The sequence below is a fragment of the Phanerochaete carnosa genome, assembly GCF_000300595.1.
Source record: "Phanerochaete carnosa HHB-10118-sp unplaced genomic scaffold PHACAscaffold_5, whole genome shotgun sequence".
NCBI classification, from domain to species: Eukaryota; Fungi; Basidiomycota; class Agaricomycetes; order Polyporales; family Phanerochaetaceae; genus Phanerochaete; species Phanerochaete carnosa.
Genome location: NW_006767632.1, coordinates 3,009,480 through 3,030,029, shown reverse-complemented (window position 1 = coordinate 3,030,029; position 20,550 = coordinate 3,009,480). Strand labels below are relative to the sequence as shown.

At 54.0% G+C, this 20,550-nt stretch overlaps 8 protein-coding genes across 8 annotated transcripts; 4 read left to right on the top strand and 4 right to left on the bottom strand.

Moving 5' to 3' along the window:
• Positions 1 to 505: 505 nt before the first annotated feature.
• Positions 506 to 2,844, bottom strand: PHACADRAFT_256887 (uncharacterized protein). Its single transcript, XM_007396182.1, has 13 exons — positions 2,657 to 2,844; positions 2,503 to 2,599; positions 2,313 to 2,449; positions 2,129 to 2,254; positions 1,834 to 2,083; positions 1,648 to 1,770; positions 1,495 to 1,597; positions 1,352 to 1,438; positions 1,262 to 1,296; positions 1,160 to 1,206; positions 985 to 1,107; positions 893 to 922; positions 506 to 840 (listed from the first exon to the last, which is right to left on the bottom strand). Exons 1-13 carry the CDS (start codon positions 2,821 to 2,823, stop codon positions 660 to 662), a joined length of 1,506 nt encoding a protein of 501 aa, XP_007396244.1. The 5' UTR covers positions 2,824 to 2,844; the 3' UTR covers positions 506 to 659.
• Positions 2,845 to 3,086: 242 nt separating this feature from the next.
• PHACADRAFT_256884 (uncharacterized protein) lies at positions 3,087 to 5,706 on the bottom strand. Its single transcript, XM_007396181.1, has 11 exons — positions 5,571 to 5,706; positions 5,462 to 5,517; positions 5,301 to 5,412; positions 5,221 to 5,244; positions 5,129 to 5,170; positions 5,002 to 5,079; positions 4,480 to 4,951; positions 4,128 to 4,427; positions 3,724 to 4,078; positions 3,455 to 3,671; positions 3,087 to 3,398 (listed from the first exon to the last, which is right to left on the bottom strand). The coding sequence occupies exons 1-11, from the start codon at positions 5,682 to 5,684 to the stop codon at positions 3,249 to 3,251; spliced, it is 1,920 nt and encodes a 639-aa protein (XP_007396243.1). The 5' UTR covers positions 5,685 to 5,706; the 3' UTR covers positions 3,087 to 3,248.
• A 182-nt stretch (positions 5,707 to 5,888) lies between these two features.
• PHACADRAFT_256881 (uncharacterized protein) lies at positions 5,889 to 8,732 on the bottom strand. Its single transcript, XM_007396180.1, has 8 exons — positions 8,713 to 8,732; positions 8,516 to 8,648; positions 8,230 to 8,469; positions 8,113 to 8,180; positions 7,570 to 8,061; positions 7,371 to 7,521; positions 6,909 to 7,330; positions 5,889 to 6,858 (listed from the first exon to the last, which is right to left on the bottom strand). Exons 1-6 carry the CDS (start codon positions 8,715 to 8,717, stop codon positions 7,371 to 7,373), a joined length of 1,089 nt encoding a protein of 362 aa, XP_007396242.1. The 5' UTR covers positions 8,718 to 8,732; the 3' UTR covers positions 5,889 to 6,858; positions 6,909 to 7,330.
• Positions 8,733 to 8,898: 166 nt separating this feature from the next.
• On the bottom strand, positions 8,899 to 11,343 carry PHACADRAFT_144873 (uncharacterized protein). The gene is made up of 5 exons (XM_007396179.1): positions 11,058 to 11,343; positions 10,603 to 10,961; positions 9,640 to 10,547; positions 9,268 to 9,578; positions 8,899 to 9,218 (listed from the first exon to the last, which is right to left on the bottom strand). The coding sequence occupies exons 1-5, from the start codon at positions 11,287 to 11,289 to the stop codon at positions 8,986 to 8,988; spliced, it is 2,043 nt and encodes a 680-aa protein (XP_007396241.1). The 5' UTR covers positions 11,290 to 11,343; the 3' UTR covers positions 8,899 to 8,985.
• Positions 11,344 to 11,510: 167 nt separating this feature from the next.
• On the top strand, positions 11,511 to 13,734 carry PHACADRAFT_144871 (uncharacterized protein). The gene has a single exon (XM_007396178.1). It carries the CDS (start codon positions 11,527 to 11,529, stop codon positions 13,240 to 13,242), a length of 1,716 nt encoding a protein of 571 aa, XP_007396240.1. The 5' UTR covers positions 11,511 to 11,526; the 3' UTR covers positions 13,243 to 13,734.
• A 359-nt stretch (positions 13,735 to 14,093) lies between these two features.
• PHACADRAFT_184666 (uncharacterized protein) lies at positions 14,094 to 16,078 on the top strand. Its single transcript, XM_007396177.1, has 6 exons — positions 14,094 to 14,691; positions 14,744 to 15,063; positions 15,114 to 15,303; positions 15,367 to 15,384; positions 15,435 to 15,809; positions 15,857 to 16,078. The coding sequence occupies exons 1-6, from the start codon at positions 14,434 to 14,436 to the stop codon at positions 16,043 to 16,045; spliced, it is 1,350 nt and encodes a 449-aa protein (XP_007396239.1). The 5' UTR covers positions 14,094 to 14,433; the 3' UTR covers positions 16,046 to 16,078.
• A 1,131-nt stretch (positions 16,079 to 17,209) lies between these two features.
• On the top strand, positions 17,210 to 18,381 carry PHACADRAFT_144870 (uncharacterized protein). Its single transcript, XM_007396176.1, has 3 exons — positions 17,210 to 17,591; positions 17,644 to 17,969; positions 18,022 to 18,381. Exons 1-3 carry the CDS (start codon positions 17,331 to 17,333, stop codon positions 18,062 to 18,064), a joined length of 630 nt encoding a protein of 209 aa, XP_007396238.1. The 5' UTR covers positions 17,210 to 17,330; the 3' UTR covers positions 18,065 to 18,381.
• Positions 18,382 to 18,675: 294 nt separating this feature from the next.
• PHACADRAFT_209440 (uncharacterized protein) lies at positions 18,676 to 20,425 on the top strand (the record flags this gene model as incomplete). The annotated part of the gene is made up of 7 exons (XM_007396175.1): positions 18,676 to 19,006; positions 19,065 to 19,378; positions 19,439 to 19,628; positions 19,682 to 19,699; positions 19,758 to 20,108; positions 20,169 to 20,358; positions 20,415 to 20,425. The coding sequence occupies exons 1-7, from the start codon at positions 18,731 to 18,733 to the stop codon at positions 20,423 to 20,425; spliced, it is 1,350 nt and encodes a 449-aa protein (XP_007396237.1). The 5' UTR covers positions 18,676 to 18,730.
• Positions 20,426 to 20,550: the final 125 nt, after the last annotated feature.

Sequence of the window (20,550 nt, the reverse complement as noted above, 5' to 3'; positions counted from 1 at the left end):
GGAGAGGCGAAGGCAGCCTGCAGTACCAGCTCGAATTGTGGTAGCTGCAGTCGGAGTCCATATAGTGGCTGCGCTGGGCAGCGCGATAGAGTTGGAAAATGTCGCCCAAGATTTCGTCTGGAAGACGCATCACAGGTGCACCTGCGCTAAGTAACACCCTCAGCCGCACAATTTCGGCTTCGTGCTGCTTGATCTCTTCCTCGATCCGCAGACGACCCTCTGCCGAGAGACAGTCATACGCTCCAGTAGCGATTTCTCCTGAGGTCTGTCTCAATGAGTGGACATCGCAAAAAAAAGAATACATGCCCTTCCGACCTACCATACTCGTTGACAGAAAATAATACGAACAAGTTGTATGAAGGTGAAGATTGGTTACACGTCAACGCGCCGGTTGTGTCGCGGCGTCTCACGTCACTCATTGTTTGTGCCCCTTGTTTGTGCCTCTTGTTTGTCCCTGGGCCTGAACTCTAAGCCAAACATGCCTCTCATACCAATCGTGAATCGTGCCGCTTGTAAATATTATTTCTCTGAATAACCACTTTGGATGCTAAACCAAAACCACGCTTGCCAGCTGTAGCATTTGTTTGCAGACTATCCTAGAGACCACACATTCCTACAGATCGATCATCCAAATGATGTTGCGCAGCGGAGCATACTTCCTACGATCTGGATGCCTCTACGATCTCCTCAAGGTGCTCAATCCTGGGCGAAAATTTTACCTGGAACGGCAATACGCGTACTGTACTTGAGTCCGTGAAGCCCATCGTGTCAATCGGCGCCGCAGAATCTTCGCGAATGTCGAAGGCCCATAGTAGAAGGGCCGTGTTAATGAATAGCGACCTACGGAAAGTCTTCAGTGTGGTCATACGACACGGAACGACACAGTACACACTTGTTGGCGACATTTTGCCCTACACATACCCTGATGTTGCAGAGATTCATACGTGGGAGAAATCACGACTACTCAGAGACATGGCTGCTTACCTCCTACCAAAGCCGTACGCAACTGGTTTGATGTCGTCACGGAGGTTGCCTGTCGCATCCAGCCATCGACTTGGCCTGAATTCGTCTGGGTCGGGGAAGACAGCTGGATCGTGCCCGATAGCCCTAAGTCATTTGGTCAGCGCCAGTGAACTTTGCGTATGTTCACGTGCTTTACCAGTGATTGCCGAAGACTGTAGCACCCGCAGGGATGACATACTGATTCTGCAGGGGATAAAAATTATTAAAAAAGTATCATCGCGACCAGAGCCTCACATACCCAGATGACGTCGCTGGTAGCACGATGTGCAGCCCCTGGTGAAGCAGATCTATGCGGGGTTGAGGTAGAGAGTCCCGAGATAATGCTCACCTCCCCAGCTGATTGGCCTCCAACGGAAGGTCTCAAGGTAAAAAGCGGTCACTAGCGGCAGTAGCTTCTCGTCGTTGAACGTAGGAACTGCCGCAATCGTAAGATTCACTACACAAGCCAAGACGCAGCACCCAGATATTTACCTCTGTCTTTGCCAACCACGCCATTCAGTTGTGCCTGTACTTCTGCCTGAATTTTCGGGTGAGTCGCTGCAGCCATAAGCACGAAGGAGATAGCAGTTGCGGTCTGAGTGAATTGTAAACATTGAGCGCAGATGAGCAAACAGAATGACTGACTGATTCTGCCCCGGCCCCAAACATTGATCCAGCTAGATACGCCAGCTCATTGTCCGAGAGTCCATACTGCTCTTGGTGTTCCAGGAGATAGGTCGTGAACGAGGGCCGTGCCTTGTGCTCGCTCTAGACACTTGCATCAGCATCAAGTGGACCCACTCACACCTCGATAAGCTCAGATAAACTCACAACCTGTGCTTTCACGCCCTCGACCATCTTCAAAAATAGCGCGAGCTCTTCTTCGTGCCATTTGCGCAGCGTCGCTGTCACGAACGGTACGTGCCTGAGCAAAGGGTACCGGTCTACGACATGCCGACCCGCGGGAATGAGTGCCCTGAGGCGTCTCGTGTGCACACTCCTCTCCACCACTTCGGGGTCGCTGTACTTCGTCGGCGTCGTTTTGCCGTACGTCATTGTCAGGATCAGACTCGCGGCGAATCTGCAGAGTGTCAGCTAAGCGTCGCGAAGAGGGCTGCGGGCATACCGCTTTGCGTGATTCATGTGGTCCTTGGGGTCCTGAAGGATATCCAGGATCAGGTCCAGCGCGCTCTTGAATTGGATAGGTCTGTGCTGCACGGCGGCCATAGGCTGCAGCTGCGAGTGCAGCGCTCTGTGTGAACTCGATCGTCAAGCGCTTCTCGTCAACGAATTGACTGAAAACGTCGCACCTCCTCAGCTTTCTCAACCTTTCTCCTGCATCAGTGAGCAGCGTGCGCATACCACCCGAAACTATGTCGCCGGCAGCGATGTGCTGCGGGCGGCCGGTAAGGTCCGCGCCATGCTTCTGCATGATCTCGATTACGTCCTGGTTGCACACTTTGTGAGAAGATGAGCCAAAGGTAGCATAAAACGAATGACCTTGTAGCTGTTGATAATGCATACGACCTGATTGCCTCGCTTGTATGAGAAAACGGGGCCGTACGTCTTCGCCATCTCCGTATATTTCAAAGGCACCCTCAACACCCCCATCAACTAGGCTATCTTAGAGCAGCTTGGAGGCAAGACCACTCACTTTGGCCCAGGCTCAAACCAGCTTACATCAGGGCCTGGCGGAAGCGGAACGGCCTTCTTCGTGCTCTGCACGATGCGAGACGCCACGCGAATGACCAACAGTACACAGATTAGCACGAGTCCCGGTGTCTGGGCAATCTTCAGAGCATTCACGAGGAAATCTGCCATGGCGACGCAAGCCTGGGGTCGAGGGTCATGTTCAGGATGCCTGCGTGAAGCGTGGGATATATACCCTTCAGCCCTTCTCACTAGACCGTGTGATCACCACGGGGACACGCCCCATGACGGAAGACGGCACCCGCTTACATACCTCACGAAGGTTACCCTGGGAAGCACTCTGCATCCCCCGTGAGGTGAGTGGAACCCCAAAATGAACTGAGTACAAACCTAGTGTTTGATTAGGACATGGGACGATCCTGTTCTTAGACACTGCGGTGACAACTTTCCATTACATTTTGTCCTGAGCAACGAGTTATGCACAGGATCCGCTGTATTCAACACCACCTCGCACGGATATCGCAGTGGTACGCCGTGGTGCCAAGATGAGAAGAGAAGAGAAGAGCAAATAATGCAACAGGGTGTACCCAACATGTTTAGTAGACACGCTTGAACGGCGGAACAGCCTTGCACTCGTTCTCGTCGAGCGTTTTGTCGATAACGCCACGGTACTTGATGTCGACGTCGGGTGTCGAGGGGTCGTGCTGCCAGGTGAGCGTATGCTTCATCCAGTTCTCGTCGTCACGCTGTTGGGAAACGATGTGAGGGTGTGTGGAGACGCTGAGAAGAGTCTTTCACATACCTCAGGGAAGTCCTCACGGGCGTGGGCACCACGGGACTCCTTGCGGGCGGCAGCGGCAGTGATAGTCTGAACGGCGCACTGAAGGAGGTTGCGGAGCTCAAGAGTCTCAACAAGGTCGGAGTTCCAGATCATGCTCCTGTCCTTGATGCCAACTTGGTCGTAACTCTTGTAGATCTGGCCGATCTTTTGAACACCCTCGTCCAAGGACTCCTGAGTACTATATATACCGTCAACGAACGTGTGCAATCGATGACCCACAATATACGCACCGGAAGACAGCAGCATCAGCCTGCATAGCCTTCTGCATGTCAAGACGGATCTTAGCAGTAGGATTAGGGCCATCGGCGTTCCTGATCTTATCGAGGTACTCGACGCTTTGGAGACCAGCCTCGTCGGAGATCTTCTTGTGGGGTTTGCCAGGAGTCAAGGTTTCCTTGATGTGGTGAGCGCAAGCACGACCGAAGACGACGATGTCGAGGAGCGAGTTGGCGCCGAGGCGGTTCGCACCGTGGACAGATACACATGCAGCCTCACCAGCGGCGTAAAGACCGGGAACGACTTTGTCTTTGCCGTTCTCGTCAGTGGTGACGACTTCACCAGTGTAGCGGGTAGGAATACCACCCACTGAACAAGATGATCAGCAGCGACACAAGACCGAAATGCGCCGACTTACTGTTGTAGTGCACAGTCGGCAGAACGGGAATGGGCTCCTTGGTGACATCAACACCGGAGAAGATGGCAGCCGTCTCAGAGATACCAGGGAGCCGCTCGTGGAGAATCTCTGGCGGTAGATGGCTGAGTTGCAGGTAGAGGTGGTCCTTCTCCGGACCAATACCACGACCTTCGCGGATCTCAATTGTCATACTACGGGAGACGACATCACGAGAAGCAAGATCCTTCGCGGTGGGGGCGTAACGCTCCATGAAACGTTCACCCTCAGAGTTGAGAAGATAGCCTCCTTCCCCACGAGAACCTAATGACGAGTGAGATTTGACTGGGGTATATGCGCATATACCGCACTATACCTTCGGTAATGAGACAGCCAGCACCATAGATACCGGTTGGGTGGAACTGTACGAACTCAAGATCTTGCAGAGGAAGGCCAGCACGAGCAACCATAGCGTTACCATCACCAGAACATGTGTGTGCACTCGTGCAGCTGAAGTAGGTACGTCCGTAACCACCAGTCGCTAAAACCGTCTTGTGCGCACGGAAGCGGTGGAGGGTGCCATCCTCCATGTTCAGGGCAATGACACCGACACACTCGCCATCTTGCATGATCAGGTCAAGGGCGAAGTATTCGATGAAGAAGTTGGTGTTGTGACGGAGGGACTGGCCGTACAGAGTGTGGAGAAGAGCGTGACCGGTACGGTCAGCAGCGGCAGCGCAACGGTACGCCTGGCCACCTTTGCCGAACTTCAACGATTGACCACCGAAGGCCCGTTGGTAGATTTTGCCTTCCTTCGTTCGCGAGAATGGTACACCGAAGTGCTCAAGCTGATGGGGGTTGAGCACGCGAATTTGCGAGAAGTGGATCCAGTCCATACCTCGATAACAGTGCTAGGAGCTTCACGACACATATAGTGGATGGCATCCTGGTCACCCAACCAGTCTGACCCTTTGACCTGCAGAGAAAATTAGTCGCAATTCGGGGAGCTTCGAAGTAACGCGTACAGTATCGTACATGTGCCACCTCCAGTCGTCCTCAGTCATGTTCTACGCATCTCATTAGTTTGATTCACGCATCGAGTGCACAATTAACTCACTCCGAGAGCCGCATTAATACCACCCTGCAGGGATAGGTCAGACGAGCATTACACGGAGCGCACAGCAAGGGGAAGCTTGCCTGGGCAGCGACGGTATGAGACCGCGTGGGGAAGAGTTTGGTGATACAAGCGGTATTGAAGCCGGCCTCCGCGAGACCGAATGCTGCTCGCAGACCTGCACCTCCGGCACCGCTGCATGAAGGGTTAGACGACGTCGCGGAAAAACAGCCATGGTACGCACACAACGATAGCATCGTATTCATGTTCAATGAGAGGATATTTTCCTGAATCCCATGACTGCAAAGCGCCTTAAGCACGAAACATCACGAACCGAACACTCGAGCACGCACTTGTACTTCCTGCGCTTTCACCGGGTTGGTCGCGACGACCTTGCGAGCAGGCGCAGAGCTGGAGAAAGACCTCTGCGCGCCAACAACGGCCTTTCGTAGTTGCTTTCTGAGCATTGTCGCGAGCAGGAACGGCGAGGGTAATGGCTGTCGAGAGGAAGGATAACCGCCTGTCCTCGCTACCTTGACGTCCTCGGACAAGCGCTCGGCCGAACCGTCAAATCCCGAACGAGCCCATCTAATCACAAATTGAGCATTTCCCGAAAATCACCTGTTTATTACCATCGGACACTCGTCGGACGCGACACAACGGGACAAGATGGGTATTCCGTGCGGACAAACTGTAAATAGGCAGTCTAGGTATCCAGTAATCTACACAATCACAGCAACAATCCGATCTTCAACAAGGGTAGTCCCAAGGGAGAGATATTCGTCACCGCAGGACACCAAGCGGGTCCTGTTGCCTCGTCGGAGACTGTTCATGCAGAGATGTGTCATCGCTTGCCGGCTGTGATGGGGGATATGGACGCGCAGCGGGTCTCACAGAGGCGACAGCAGGCGGTCGCGAAGGCAAACGGGGTGACGAAGGCGAAACCGGCGTGTCCCGTGGTGAGAACACAGACCGCGAGCGGTTCCACGGTGCGAGCGGCACTGCGTTCGCGTTCGGCGTGAGCATAGACACCGTCGGTGTCGGAGAAGCCGCTCGCGCGCGTGTTCTCTCAGGCGATGCCGCCTTCGTTGGCGGGAGGTTACGCGAGGGTCCCGCCGTAAAGTAGTCCTGCGACCGCCGCGTCGCTAAAGGCTGTGACTGGCTCGACGGTGGTGCTGTTGCAGCAGGCTGTGGCACGGTGAGACCGATTGATGGATATTCCGTGTCGGGTCTCGCCAGCAATGCCGCTGCATGCCGTTCGAGCTCCCTCGCTTTGCGCGCCTTAAGCTCTTCCTCGCCGATGAGCCGGTCCTCCTCGACTTGCGACGGAATGATGGAACCCTTCAGCACGTCTCGCACGTATGACAGACACTCCACTGCCTCGCGTTTCCGTTCTTTGATCGACTGGCCACCGCCATCATCGAGAAGTAGCGTGTCGACGATCCAGCCCACAGAGTCTCCTAGCCGATGCTGCAGTGTCTTCAGCTCCGCGATCTCTCTCTCCATCTCGAACCGCGTGCGTGGCTCCCATGGCGGTCGTGCCGCAGGATGTCGCTCGTCTGAGAGTGGATATGACGGATGTTGAGAGCTGGGTGACAGCGGCAGCCGCGGTAGTGAGCTCGCAAGGTCGGGTAGATTTCGCTACAAGCATCAATTAGATTTCATCTCGCCGATTCGACAATGCTACGTGCCTTGAGCTCCGAGACAGCGTTCATCACCGTTTTGTTGATTCCTAAGCTCTCTCCCCTCTCCAACAGTCCCCTGGCGATCATCTCCGGCAGTGCCATCGGGTTTGAGCCTTGCCTGATATGAGCCTTCCCGCCCTCCTCGCGCAGGGCAATGTGCGACGACGACGTCCCACGTTCGGTCAGGCGTGGACGCCGGCGAGTGGGAGGCGGCGGGGGGTCAGGCACCTCGGTTGGAATCCCGAGCAAGTTTAGGTTTTCATGCACAACAGAGACACCAGTCGCAGCTGTCGGCGACATCTGTAGCGTGAGAGCCTGGCGCAGGAGCAGGCTGCATGGTTGGAGGGACGGCAGTGAGGCTGACCGGTGTTCCAGAGCCGGGTATCGCAGCAGATATGTCAGTTGGGTACTATAGTCGGCGGGTATCACTGGAGAGATGTCAGCTACGTCCCGGCAGAAAGCAATAGATCACACACGTTGATTCCGGATTCGTATGAGCATGGCGACGCATAACCAGGGTGCAAGGTCGAACGATGGATCGCAGGCGAACAACCCATCCCATAGCACCATTGCGTCTTCCATACTAAATTCTCTAGTAAATAGCATTCGTAGCCATCGTCTATGCTGCGTTAGCATATAGCCCATACCACGGCAGGAGAGTACTTACATCCCATAGATCTGAGGCTCGATGCCCGAAGTCTGCAGGCTCCGCCATAGCTGTGAGTCGGCGCTTTTCAGCAGAATGTTCTGCACCTTGTTGCACGCCTGGACAATGGGAGAGACGTAGGGCTTGATGCCGCCATCGGCGGCGCTCGCGGATAGGTGGACATGTGACGCGAAAGCAGGCTTCCCGACGGTGGTACACTTGGATTCGCGCCACTCGTACCAACGACCGACACCGCGCATGACCGAGTCAAAAAGAGCCCACGCGTCTGCAGCAATCCAGAGTCGGGAACAGATCTCTCTTAGCGGGTGGTCCCCGAGACTCGTATCTTCCTCCGGAATGGAGTCGTAGTCTACAACATAGTAGAGCGGTGCCAGCAGCTCGTGCATTCCTTGGCGATAACCGATGTCGGGGTGCATAACAGAGTAGACGAAGAGAATGTTCGTGAGCTGTGCTTGGACGTCTTGGTCTCGGAAGTATTCGATGTCAGGAAATCTAGAGCCTCATCAGTCTCGCTGGACTGGTGCTGCCGCAAGACGCACGCACGTCCGCTCGACATCCTGCAGGATCGTCTTGCGTAGCTCCATAGCCGCAAACCACGCCGTCCAAGGGTTCTGTATTCGCCTTAGCCCGGCCGCACTTTCGCCGCCAAGTACGACACACCTCATTGTGCAGACTGAGCGGATTGTTTAGATCGAGGTTTCCACCCGTCCTCTCCGTGCGTGGGGGCGACGTCTGGGTGCCCGGAATGATCACGCCGTCTTCGTAGCCCCCGTCTGGTGCGCGCATCTTATCGAGGAAAAGCTTCTGATACTGTATGCGCGCAACCTTGACCGCGTCCAATGGTATGCGGGCCTGTTCATCTGGCTGGGGCTGCAGCGGCCCTGCCTCCACCAGGAACAGCTACGCCTATGAGTACCTATCGCGAGCACAGAGATGAGAGACATACCTTCCACGCAAGACTTCGCCCGGCGACTCCCATGGACGCGCCATCAGGCGCAACAAGCAGTCGTCCGCCGAGGGCCGCATCCTTCACCTTGTTGAGCGACGTGGAAGGGTTGAAGAGAGCATCGTAGGCGTTTCTAATGCACCAAAACGCTGTTACATGCTCGAATCTGGAGTCAAGTTTCAAATAGAGCGACAGACTTCATATCAATTGCATCTGGCCGGGCTCCTCGTTCGATCATCGGGCAGGTCACGGTGTGTTACAACTCGGTCTGTGTTGGATTGTGTCGCAGTTGGTGTACGTGTGCGGGGGCAAAGAAGAGTCTGAGATTGCAACAGTGATGATGACGGTGAGATGCACTGCTAGTACCTGGGTCTCATACGCACAGGATGTAATCATAGACGCTGAATTCGTCGGTGTAAGAATTGGCGGATAGAGCACTAGATACAATACGTTCGCCGACACAGCTATAACTACAGGGGCACATCCAGAGCGTATTGCTGAAATAGATTCTCGGAGAAGTACCGAGCACGAACGGTGCGTCCTCCGAAGTACCTTCCGTCCAACTCACGAACAGTCTTCCATGCGCCAACCGGACCAGCAAATAGTACGAAGATGCGCACTGCTAGATCTTCTGTCGGAGGCGGCGGGTTGACGAGGTGTACAATGACCCGCTCTACGGTGCCGTTCTTAGAGCATTCATCGCCTATACTACGGTGAGGTCGGGCAGCGTAATCAAGCGGGCAGTGACATACCGATTTCTTCTCTTAGATCCTCATCATCCGCGTCGTCAGGACCAACCATGTTGGTTAAGACCACCACTCTACTAGGCTCTCCAAAGCGTTCGCGGTCTTCGCGCGCCTTCGCATCCTCATTCTTGTTGACAATCTTCCCCATCTTAGATGCGACAGACGGGCCCTTGCCCTTCTCGCCTTTGCCCTTTCCAGTTTGCACCTGCTCCATCGAAAGAGCATGCACAATGCCACTGCCATCTGCACCAAGGCCTTGCCCTTCTTTATGACCCCACTTTGCCATGAAACGAGCGGCAAAGCCAGCAGGATCGGGTCTAAAAAGGAACGACGAATAATGAGAAACAGATGTTTCGAAGAATGCAAGGTACGCCATACCTTTTAGGTGCATCAGTTGACTGCTCTACATCAGCTGTGGGCGTGCTAGCGCCTGAGCCTGCCATGTCCGACTCGGGGGGCTTCAGGGCGCGCAGCTTCGCGGCAATGGCAGCAGCCGCTTCCTTGCTGCTACGAACTTTCTCCTCGGACAACGCATTGCCTGAGAGCGGTAGGCCAGCTGCAGATGGAGGAGGCACTGAAGCAGACGGTTCGAAAGGGTTGTATGCGAGGGCAGGTGAATCCGGCTCCGGCGTCTTTGCTGCAGCTCGGGGCACAGGCTGCAGCTGTGACATCGCCAGACGACGAAGATACACTTCTTCCCCTGTCTCGTCCACCAGAGCGCGAGTAGGAAGTGCATCGGGCATCTCGTCGTCTCGGTCACTGCTTGCTGGGAGGCCGACATCAGACGACACTGAAGGCACCCCTGCGGCTGTGAAAGAAGGCACAGGTGAGGTGGCCGGCTGGACGCTTCGGGACATGGCAAGGCGACGTTGGTATGCTTCATCTCCAGTGAGATTGACGTCGATCGGGACAACACGGCTTGGTGCGACATCTAGGCCGCGCGGGCGGTCAAAATCGTCTTCTTCGCGGCCATTATCTTGCGTGGAGTCGTCGTCGTATCGGCCTGGTAAGGACATAAGGACAGCGCCATGGGGATGAGATACGCTAAGCCCACCAGCCTTCCGAGGTCTTTCATCTTCGGAGCCGCTAGCCTGGCTGTCCTCGGAGTAGCTCGAGCTTCTGTGCCGCTTACGGTCTTCCATGCGCCTCCTTTCTTCAATTATGCGGATACGTCTTTCCTCTGCATCCTTGCGCTTCCATATCTTGTATTCATTGTAGTCGCTCGGTCTCATCGGGTCGTACATTTCGTTTGGATCCCACGTCAGCAGAGCCGGTACATGCTTGTTCTGTGAACAGGAGCCATAAACGCGTCATTTTGCATCGTGCAGCAGTATTTCTCACCTTCTTGTGCTTCTTGCCGCCGCCGCTCTTTTTGCCTCCACGCTGCGTTGCCTTAAACCCATTGACGTCCTCATCGAGCACCATCGACGGCGGTTTGACTTTCTTGCCCCATCCCTGAGTTTGGGGAAGAATACCTGCTGTCTCTTGGGCGACAGATCCAGGCGCAGGTGCTGCTTCAACCAGGGATGGAGGAGCGAATACCACGGCCGTGCTCGAGATGGTCGAAGTGGACATCGTTGGTACAGCAGTGGTAATGGTTGCAGCCACTGCAGCGCCGGCAGGAAGCCTGGGTGCCGCAGGCTTTGCCTTCTGAGCTGGGTTGCGGCGTATTGGCGCGAATGCGAGGCTGGCGGACCATCCTGAGGATTGACCGGCAAGGGTTCGCGGAGCATGGACGGACGATAGTGTGAATAACACGCTTTACGATACGCAAGCTTTGAAGAAGGAAGAGATACCGGCTGAAGCCTTCACAGAGGCGCCTAAATCATTTGTCGCATTGCTCGCTGTTGCTGCTGCTGCCACTGCAGGTGCGGAAGGAGGTGCAGCTGTCGTAGGCTGCTCTGCAGTTGCTGGTGCAGTAACCGGTTGAATGGGTGGAGATGAGACCTGGGAGACTGACGAGGAGATGAATGGCTTAGAGGATGAAAATTGGATACCGCCGTACAAGCCACCAGCTCGACCCGACATGTCGTGAGATGGTAGTTTCGGTGTAAGCGGTGGATGCGATGAGAGGACGCTGTAGGCGCGAGCGCTGGGCAAACACCCAAATACAGAACGACACCGCCGGAGCATCAACCTATTTACGCCCGACTTGAACGTGGACCACCATATTGGCCTTGCCTCTCAACGGAAGAATCGCTAGGTAGGCTTACAGTATATCTTGTATCGTTGGCAGTTTGAGTCTAATTAATTTTCAGTGTAATCATGACAGGATCCTATAGCCCGCTGTCTCGAGAAGATCGCATACAAATTGAAGAACAAATTGTATCCTACAAAGGCGAGATAGCTCGATTAAATAGACGACTCAATGCGGACGCAAACATAATGCGCCTACCGGACGAATTGTTGACAGAAATCTTTGTGCACTACGTTTGTGCATGGCAAACCCTCCCACCCAGGAACCGGGGCCATGTCATGCAACCCTTGGGCTGGCTCCAGATAACCCACATTTGTCACCACTGGAGGGAGATTGCGCTGTGCTCGTCTGTTCTCTGGACGTCTATCAGCGTCGGTAACTCGACGGAGCTCACCTCTACGCTCATTGAAAGGTCCTCCCAGGCGGATCTACACATCCAGGGTTGCTTGACTTACCCCGAGCTCGACGGATTCACGGACGGTTACCATGAGTGGAGGCCTCTCGGTCAAGTCTCACATCGGATTCGTTCGCTTCGCCTCGACATTGTTGCAGAGACGCCCCCGTTTCTGCCCGCCAACAGTGGCATACCTCCTCTCTCGGGTTTGAAAACCCTCGTTCTTGACGTGCCTCTGTATTTCAGAGCAGTGCAGCAACTTCCTTCCTTCCTCGTATCGGACACCATCTCCCTCAATTACCTCAAGACCCACACGTTCGCATTTACAGCTATCCAACCTTTACTTAGCTCATCTTTGAGAGCTCTCTCCCTGCGCCGATTCTGTATGTCGAGAACACCGTGGGGGACAGTTTTTGACACGCTCAGGAACCTCACCAACCTCGAGCAATTGGACTTGGAAGATAGTTTCATGCCGCTGCCGACAAATTTCACAGAGCTTCCCTTCATCGCGGGTCGAGTCGTCACGCTTCCGTCCCTGCGATCTCTGTCCCTGTCGGCCGAAGTGGCAGCCCCGGCCGGTCTGGTGTTACGCCAGCTGCGTTTTCCCGGACAAGCCACACTAACGATCAAGTATGGAGACCAGTTCCAGGAAGACGGGCCTACCGTAGAATTTGACGAGAGCCAAGATTTGGCGTGTCTTGCAATTGCAACATCTCTCAGACTATCGGGAGAGACAGCCACATCACCTCCGCCCCCTATCCTTGCTCTTCGCCTAGACAGCGGCGGGCAGATGAAACACCTGCACCTCAACGGCATACCTCGCATTGTAGGATGGCCACATACCATACCATTAGATCGCCCGATATCCGCTCACACAACGAACCCGATCCTTTCCATAGAAGCGGGATATCGTTTTCCAGATCTCTTGTCTCAGTTATGCATAACACCACCTCTCCGTCAAGTGCAGTCGCTCGACATCACCAGCTGCCATGTCTTGACGAGCTTCTCAGACGCATTGCAAAAAGCATTTGCCCATCTCCCTTTCTTATCGACAATTCGGGTGGCGGACAACTCTGTCCTCCCGCTGCTCATAGCAATGCTGCCAGGCGAACACAACGGGGATGGCTCCCCCATTCCTTTCCCGGCCCTGAAGACGCTCTATATCCGCGACTTCCTGTTCCTCTTACCCGACGGCTGGGACGGAGAATCCGACGAAAACGTTTGTGCGCTCGATCTGATGCTCAGCCAGCGCGCGCTGCGAGGGCGCCGCCTCGACCAGTTGTTTATAACAGAGTGCAGCCGCGTTCTTCCAGAAGATATCAGGAGGCTTGAGGTGCATGTTGGGCTATTGACTTGGGATGGAGTTTCCTACCCGTCTGATGTGTGGTAGAACAACCAGAAATGCTGGAAAGTATGTTGAGACCCTGAACCTTTAATTGAGGGCTGTATCCTAATCACCCTTCTTCACGCTCGAGCGGGACACCTTTTGAATTTGGTGTACATATCGACCCCTAGCAACGGGCCGTGTACGCAGGTGGTGACCTCGGTCGCTGGCGACGGGTCACCAGCGAGGTGACCAGGGCCAAGTGGCACCCCGGCGTATACTCTATATACACGTTCGGAGCATACAATTTTCAGTCGGCTACGGAACTGACACTACAAGTTCATAAGCCACTCGCTTGTATATATAACTCTATCCTTTGGTATATAACGTTAACCATAGATCTCCCACCTATTATATGATGGAGCACTGTCTCAGCGTTTTAGCGCCTCCGAGTCTGTTGGTGGCAAGCTTCCTCGTCCGCTCTTCTATGTGCTCATCTCCTGCGTAACCAGCCGCACAAAAACAGCCATGAACTGTCAAAGTACAATAAAAGGATGTCCATACTTCCGTCAAGTTGGCTATCTAGGTCTGTGCTGCGCCGCAGGGTCGCAGCGACGGGGAAATGCATCAGTTGGGCAAACTTTTGAGGCTCAACTTGAAGCTCAAACCTCGACCTTTGGTGCATTTCCCGCATCTGCCTTTTCCACCCTGAGTTGAATGATTCCACCTTTCCGACCACTTCCGCATATCTCGAAGGCCCTCTTCCTACGCTTGATGCCACTGCCGACCGATTTTGCTGAAGAGGATAGCGGGCATCAAATTACAGACGCACTCTCATTGGCCAGTGAACTCTCTCACGGGCGCCGCACGCCCAGCCAATGCATTGATTAATTGGCTCTCATTGATTTCTCTTCTCGACTTTCTTCTCGACTCTCTTTACCCGTGCCTAGCACGGTCAACCTCTCGTATGTGCATATACGAGCATAACTTGGGGCAGGTATCGCTCAAGCTCGTGGGAAGTTGTTCAATCTGTACAACCATTCGCTATCAAAGATGCTGAATCGAGACCGTCCCACATGCTCCCGCATTCATGGGGCCACTGCGGGCGGGATGCCGCCCACGCTGTAATCGCGGAGGAACTGACACGACATAACGTCACGGAGAGAAAGGGCGATAGTTATGCACAGGTGTGACTAGGCACATTGGGTATATAGGCAGTGCCTAAGCGGGCGTCCTGGGCACGGTATTGATGCTACCATGCAGAACGATGCTTCCGAGCTTCCAGCGTACTCTCCGCCAGAGGGCTCTCCCTCGACGCCTCAGGTCCCCAGAGAGCTCGTTACGCACACATATCCGCTGTCTACTAAGCAGAGGAAACCATGGGCCGAGCTAGTTGTTCAGAGCAAGGCTCCATCTTCCCAACAACTTCCTCGGTTGCTCGAGGGCGAGCCAGTATCAGGCTGGGTTAAAATCGATTTGTCAGAAGAGATGTCGATGAAATCTGTGACTGTGACTGTGAGTGTACTCCTCCCACTATGGGAGAATATAATTCTTACCCTTACCGTAGGTCATGGGCGAACTGATCAGCGACGCGAATGCGAGATATGTGTTCGCTGAAGATAGCCGCGTGCTATGGGTGGCCCCGGCACAGAGCGAGAGACGGTCCATTACACCCAGATCCTTATTCTACAAGGGAAAGCTCAAGGGTAGCTTTACCTGGCCTTTTACACTGGGGTTGCCGCGTACTGTGGTGCTTCCGGATGGCAAAGGGCCTTCCAGGATCTTCACCCTTCCTTGTTCCTTTTCCACGCGGTATGTTAACGTGACAATCCTTTATCGTATAGTGGTCATCATCGACCACGGCTCAATGTTGAAAGCTGATCGCATGTGAGCACCAGATCTGTGTTCGCGTCGCATCGTGCTCATTGGCGTTATAGTCTTGGCACGAATTGCTCGTATACAGCGAAGACTCAACCAAGTCCACCATCCATTGCACGTCAGCTTGCTTATCAGGAACAGTCACCGCTCATGGGCCCGGACGGCGACCCAGAAGGCTGGCGCACTTCCCCTCCCGTCGTAGTTCGTGGTACAGCCTTCAACACACGAAAAGTTGAGATTGTTTACACAGTAAGCATTTTCAAAATTATCCCCTGGTATCTCATTAAGACGTTCTAACTGATCGTTCAACAGCTCTCGCTCGCTAACCCGGTACGTCTTCGAACGAAAGGTTTTGCTGAAGCTAACCCCTCTAATACTAGCTTTCATATGCGCGAGGGAGTGTCATACCTCTCCATTTAAAAATTGAATGCTCAGATATGCAAGTTCTCTTCCTCGTGACATCGCCAAACGCACCCGTTGTATATTTGATGCGCACATTATCGTCAGGCTACGACCCGGTCGGCGGTAATTTTAGTGCAGGCCCGCAGGCAGAGGGCAAGATATACCTCTCTAGGGCGAAGACGATATCGACGACCACTCCGATAAGGATGACAGAGCGTGTACAGAAGGCCGGCTGGTGGTCGCTTCCGACGTACGGGGACAGTATGGCTTGCATAGACCGCGTGCTGCAGGGCGAGATACACCTGCCCGGGAATCTCCATGCCACTGCGCACCTCGGCCGCTACGACTACTTCGTACGTGCTCCTCGTGGTGGATTGTGATATGCACCCTGAGGCCCGAGGCATCTCCGCAGTACGAAGTCGCAATGTATCCCCCGGAAATTGCGGGCTTCACCGCGACCGCGAGCAGCAGGCTGCAGACTACTCCTGTCGACATCTGCACGATGTACGCAGACGGGCCGCGTCCTGTTGCATGCTCACCTCCAGTATATGATGAGATTGTACGGGTCGTTGAGGAACCTGGAGCCTGATACCACGAGTGGTACGATTGATCCTCTCGTCTTGCTGCTCAGGGTGCTGACGGATGCCTTGTGTCAAGGTTCGTTACGCCAAACCAAGTGTCCACATGTACATGCCGCTCTCCGATAGTATTTCTCTCCTTATCTCATTATATTTCCGCATGCGTACACCGATCTCGTCTCAGACTGTAGTGCGGCGACCATGTGTCACCGGCACATGTCACCCTTAGTGCTCATATATCATATGGGATATCGAGCAGGTTTGATTAGATGAGACAGCTGGATCCATACAGCCGGGATTTTCTTGAGCTCCGCGGGCGCTAGTAAAAGCAGCGTCGGAGGCGCCGCGTTCCGAATGGTCACGTCCGAGCTTACTACTAGAACTTCATTAATAAAGCTCCAAGCCCTCTGGTACTTCGGTACGTACCTGCGCCTGCTGTATACAATGCCCTGAGAACTACGCATGATCTATCCAAGCTGATTTAGCATGCATGAGCTCAATCGCATGGCGTCTAGATTATCGAGGTCAGCCCGACCCCGATCACACCCATCGTGGTCCCGTCTGCTGCGAAGTTTTCGAACTCCGAGTGCTGAAAATTTCGCCGAGGGGTTGTCCTAGCTGTTCCAATAACGATAGACACCCCCGAGCAAATTTTCGAAACTCGGAATTCGAAAACTCCGCAGACGCTAGAGCGAGTGAAGGAGACGCGCCTGCCGCGTTTGGCAATCCCGCCGTTACCTGAGGTGCCTTGACCCGCCCGACGCTCCTCCGCCTTGCATTTCGCGATCATACAGGGCACAACATCCACGGTCAGTATTTAATTACTGCACAGGCATGCGCCATCCCTGTTCATTATCCTTCACTACAGTCACTGCGATGATATATAGAGGACAGTGCCAAATGAAACTTCTCTTTTGGCTTACAAAGCACAATAATACATCCTGCCTCTCTCTATATTTTGCATGCGTGCCTGGGTCTGCAAAGAGTCTCATGATAGCGTCGGGCGGGTCAAGGCACCTCAGGTGACGGCGGGATTGCCAAACACGGCGCGTCTCCTTCACTCGCTCTAGCGCCTGCGGAGTTTTCGATCTCCGAGTTTTGAAAATCTGCCCGGGGGTATCTATCGTTCTTGGAACAGTTGTCAATATACTACCGGTTATCGATACCGTTTAGGTCCGGCAGCAACTCCAGAAATGTGGGCAGCTAGGCACAGTGCGCAAACCTTAATAGCATGCATCAATATAAGGTCGGTACAAGCATCAAACCTCTACACTCCCGCGCAGACCCAACAGACCCATGGATAACAATCTCGAGACTTCCCATCCGTCGGCCTCGTCCAATCCGCCTGCTGCTCTCCTCCATGGAGAGCCTGTCACTCACTCCTTCCCACTAGCAGATAAACATGGGCGCACCTTAGCCACCCTGAATGTCACCTGCCTCGAGCGTCCAGACCTCGGAAACAAGCATCTTCCTTACCTTCTGGAAGGCGAGATCCTAACGGGCTCTCTCGATCTTGACTTGCCAGAGGAGACAACCGTCAAGTCCGTCAAGGTCTCTGTGAGTTGACTTACCTCCTCCATGCGACGCAATATCTTATCTGTCCGTGCAGCTAATCGGCGAACAACCGACAAACCTCGACCTCGAGGCTTCAGAGTTTGTCAAGGTCACACAGGTCCTGTGGCCTGCGGAAGGCTCTGATGGGGCTTCCAGCCACTCGAGCGTCAGCGACGTGGCTCACCACAAGCTGAAAGGCAGCTTCCACTGGCCTTTTTCACTTACCCTGCCGACCACGGCAGAATTCATGCTGGAGAATGGAACGAAGCAGACGCGCCGCCTTCCGAGCTCATCACACGCCTCTGACCCAAAGGTCCATGTCAATTACCGCATCGAGGCCAAGATCCACCATGGTACTCTTCTCCACTTTACAGACCATCTGTGAGCGATACCATCCAGTATTGCTCAGCTGCACCTACTGATCCGCGTATAGCATTGACTCTACCATAATATATTTTGCCGGCCAGTCACAGTAGCTCCCGGAGTACGTGAGGTTCTTTGTTCGAGATTCAAGGTGCATGTACTTCAACGAGCTATATCAGATGGCAATCTACTTCCCATTAGGCCACAGCTGTTTCTTGTAGCGCTTCCTGACCATAGCGCTCCGTGAAAGCTTGCGAAGTCGATGTCCTCACGAATGAAATCGAGGGCTTCGCCAGATCACCTTGCCTAGATCACCATCTTGCACGTATCACACGGTGCTACCGATCTTCTCTACAGAATGTATCATGGTATTTGAGGCCCATCTGCAGCTGCGTGATAAACTCACAATTCAATACCACTTGTTCTAAGTACACTAACATCCACGGCAGCTATAAACGTTAGTTTCCTTAGTTGCAAAGTCAGCAAACGACTTGTCTGATGTGTGTGTGGCATAAGACTCCTGTAAGGTCGGCGAACAGGTAGGATAACGGTCTTGAGAAAGACAGGTGGCCTACTAAGTTTCAATGAGTCGACCTATCGCAAGTGGACAAATAAAGTACTTTACAGTGGCGTTCAGCTTCCTCTCAATCATTGCGGATACCCACGCTTTGAAGCTTGACTGTTCAACAATCCACGGTGATTGATTGAAGCGATGAACCTTGTGTTCGAGGCTCCTAGATAAAGGCTGGTCTGAATATCGCAAACTGGTCGACGTGACCATGGAGGACCCCGCCCTTGAACCACAGGCGTGTGACTACCACGCTTCCAAGGGAGCCGCTCCTAGCGGACGTGCAGGCGCTCCACCCTACCCCGAGCCCGTCGTTCATTGTTACCCGCTGACACACAAGGATGGCAAGACATGGGCAACTCTGCGTGTCCACAGCAGGGCTTCCTCGGCGGAGTTGCTCCCTCGTTTGGTCCAAGGGGAGCCGATACAAGGTTCTCTGGATCTTGAGCTTCCTAAGGAGACCTCAATAAAGTCTATTAGCGTCAGCGTGAGTACTCACCGCCTTCATAGTGATGGTATCATGAGGATCTTATCTCCTCGAATAGATCGTAGGCAACCTCGTCAGCAACGCAAACACCCGCTATGAATTCGCGCATGAATCCTGTACTCTTTGGTCCACACAGGAAGGGGAATCTCTTCCTGAGGGTGGCGAGCAGCTGCATCGCGGCAAGCTCGAAGGAACCTTCAGCTGGCCATTTTCCTTGGAACTGCCACAGACAGTTGACCTCCACGAGAGCGAAGGGAGGACAGCGACCTATCCCCTGCCGAGCTTTATATCCAGCGCCTGGAGTCTCGTGAATGTTGCCTACACCCTTCAAGCTACGATCAAGCATGGCTCCTTCCTTCACCCCGATCATATGTAGGGCCCCTCATATCTGAAGGCCACTGCCAGTGCGTGCGCTGACGGAATCACCGCTAGTATTAGTACTAGCGTTATGTATACCACGAAAACTCGACCAGAACCGCCCTCTCCTGCACGACAGCTTGCATATGAGGGAGGTGCACCGCTCTTGGGTCCGGAGCAAGACCCCTCTGGTTGGCAGGTTGCGCCTCCTGTCACGTTCCACGGTAACAACTCCGGCGGTCAAGATGCTGAGGTGACTTATACAGTGCGTGGAGGTACATGCCAGACATAAATCACGTACTAACACTGACCCGGAAGCTTGCGCTTGCCAAACCAGTACGCCATTAGACCAACAGCGTAGTCTGAATCTCTGAAGTCCGATAACTTTCAACAGCTGTCGTACACTCGCGGAAGCGTGATCCCACTTCACGTCATCGTCGCATGCTCAAACGAGCAAGTCTTGGGAGCTCTTTCGGCGCCAGAGGCTCTCAACGTCTGTCTCCTCCGCACCTGCAAGTCCGGATACGACGTGCTCGGCGGAGACTTCTCTGTCGGCGCAGGCTCGCGCCAACCCTTGGCGGCGGCAAGGCATACGGATCAGCGCCGCTTTCTGTATGAGCGAGTGCAGAAAGCAGTGTGGTGGCTCGAGCCATCCATAGACGCGGCGAAGTGCATGTTGCAAGGAGAGATTCATCTCTCTCCCCATCTGGACCCTACGACACACCTCGGAATGTATGACCACACTGTGAGTGGCATTGGTTGACTTAAGACTGTGTCGATGCAGATCACTGAATTATCCTGCCAGTATGATGTGGTCTTGTACCCACCTGACGTATCTGCCTTCTCTTTCAGCAGGGATACAGCATCGCAAGTCCATCCAGTTGAGATCTGCACCATGTACGCAGCAGGCCCGCGTCCGGCAGCGCGTTTGCCACCTACCTACGACGAAATTAAACGAATGAATGGGCGGCCGTTCGGTATGCAGGCTGCCTGGGGTAGGTATTTCGTTCCATGGATCTTGTAGGCAGTGTAGCTGATTACCCGCCTGCAGCCAACTTCTGACGACGCAGACTGTCAATAATCTGTCGGATACAGCGAGTATTATACGTAACATTGACTTACTTTGTCCTGTTCTGTTGCATATAACTGTCCTCGCATGCGCGGCGTCGGTCTCTGCTGTATTCTGG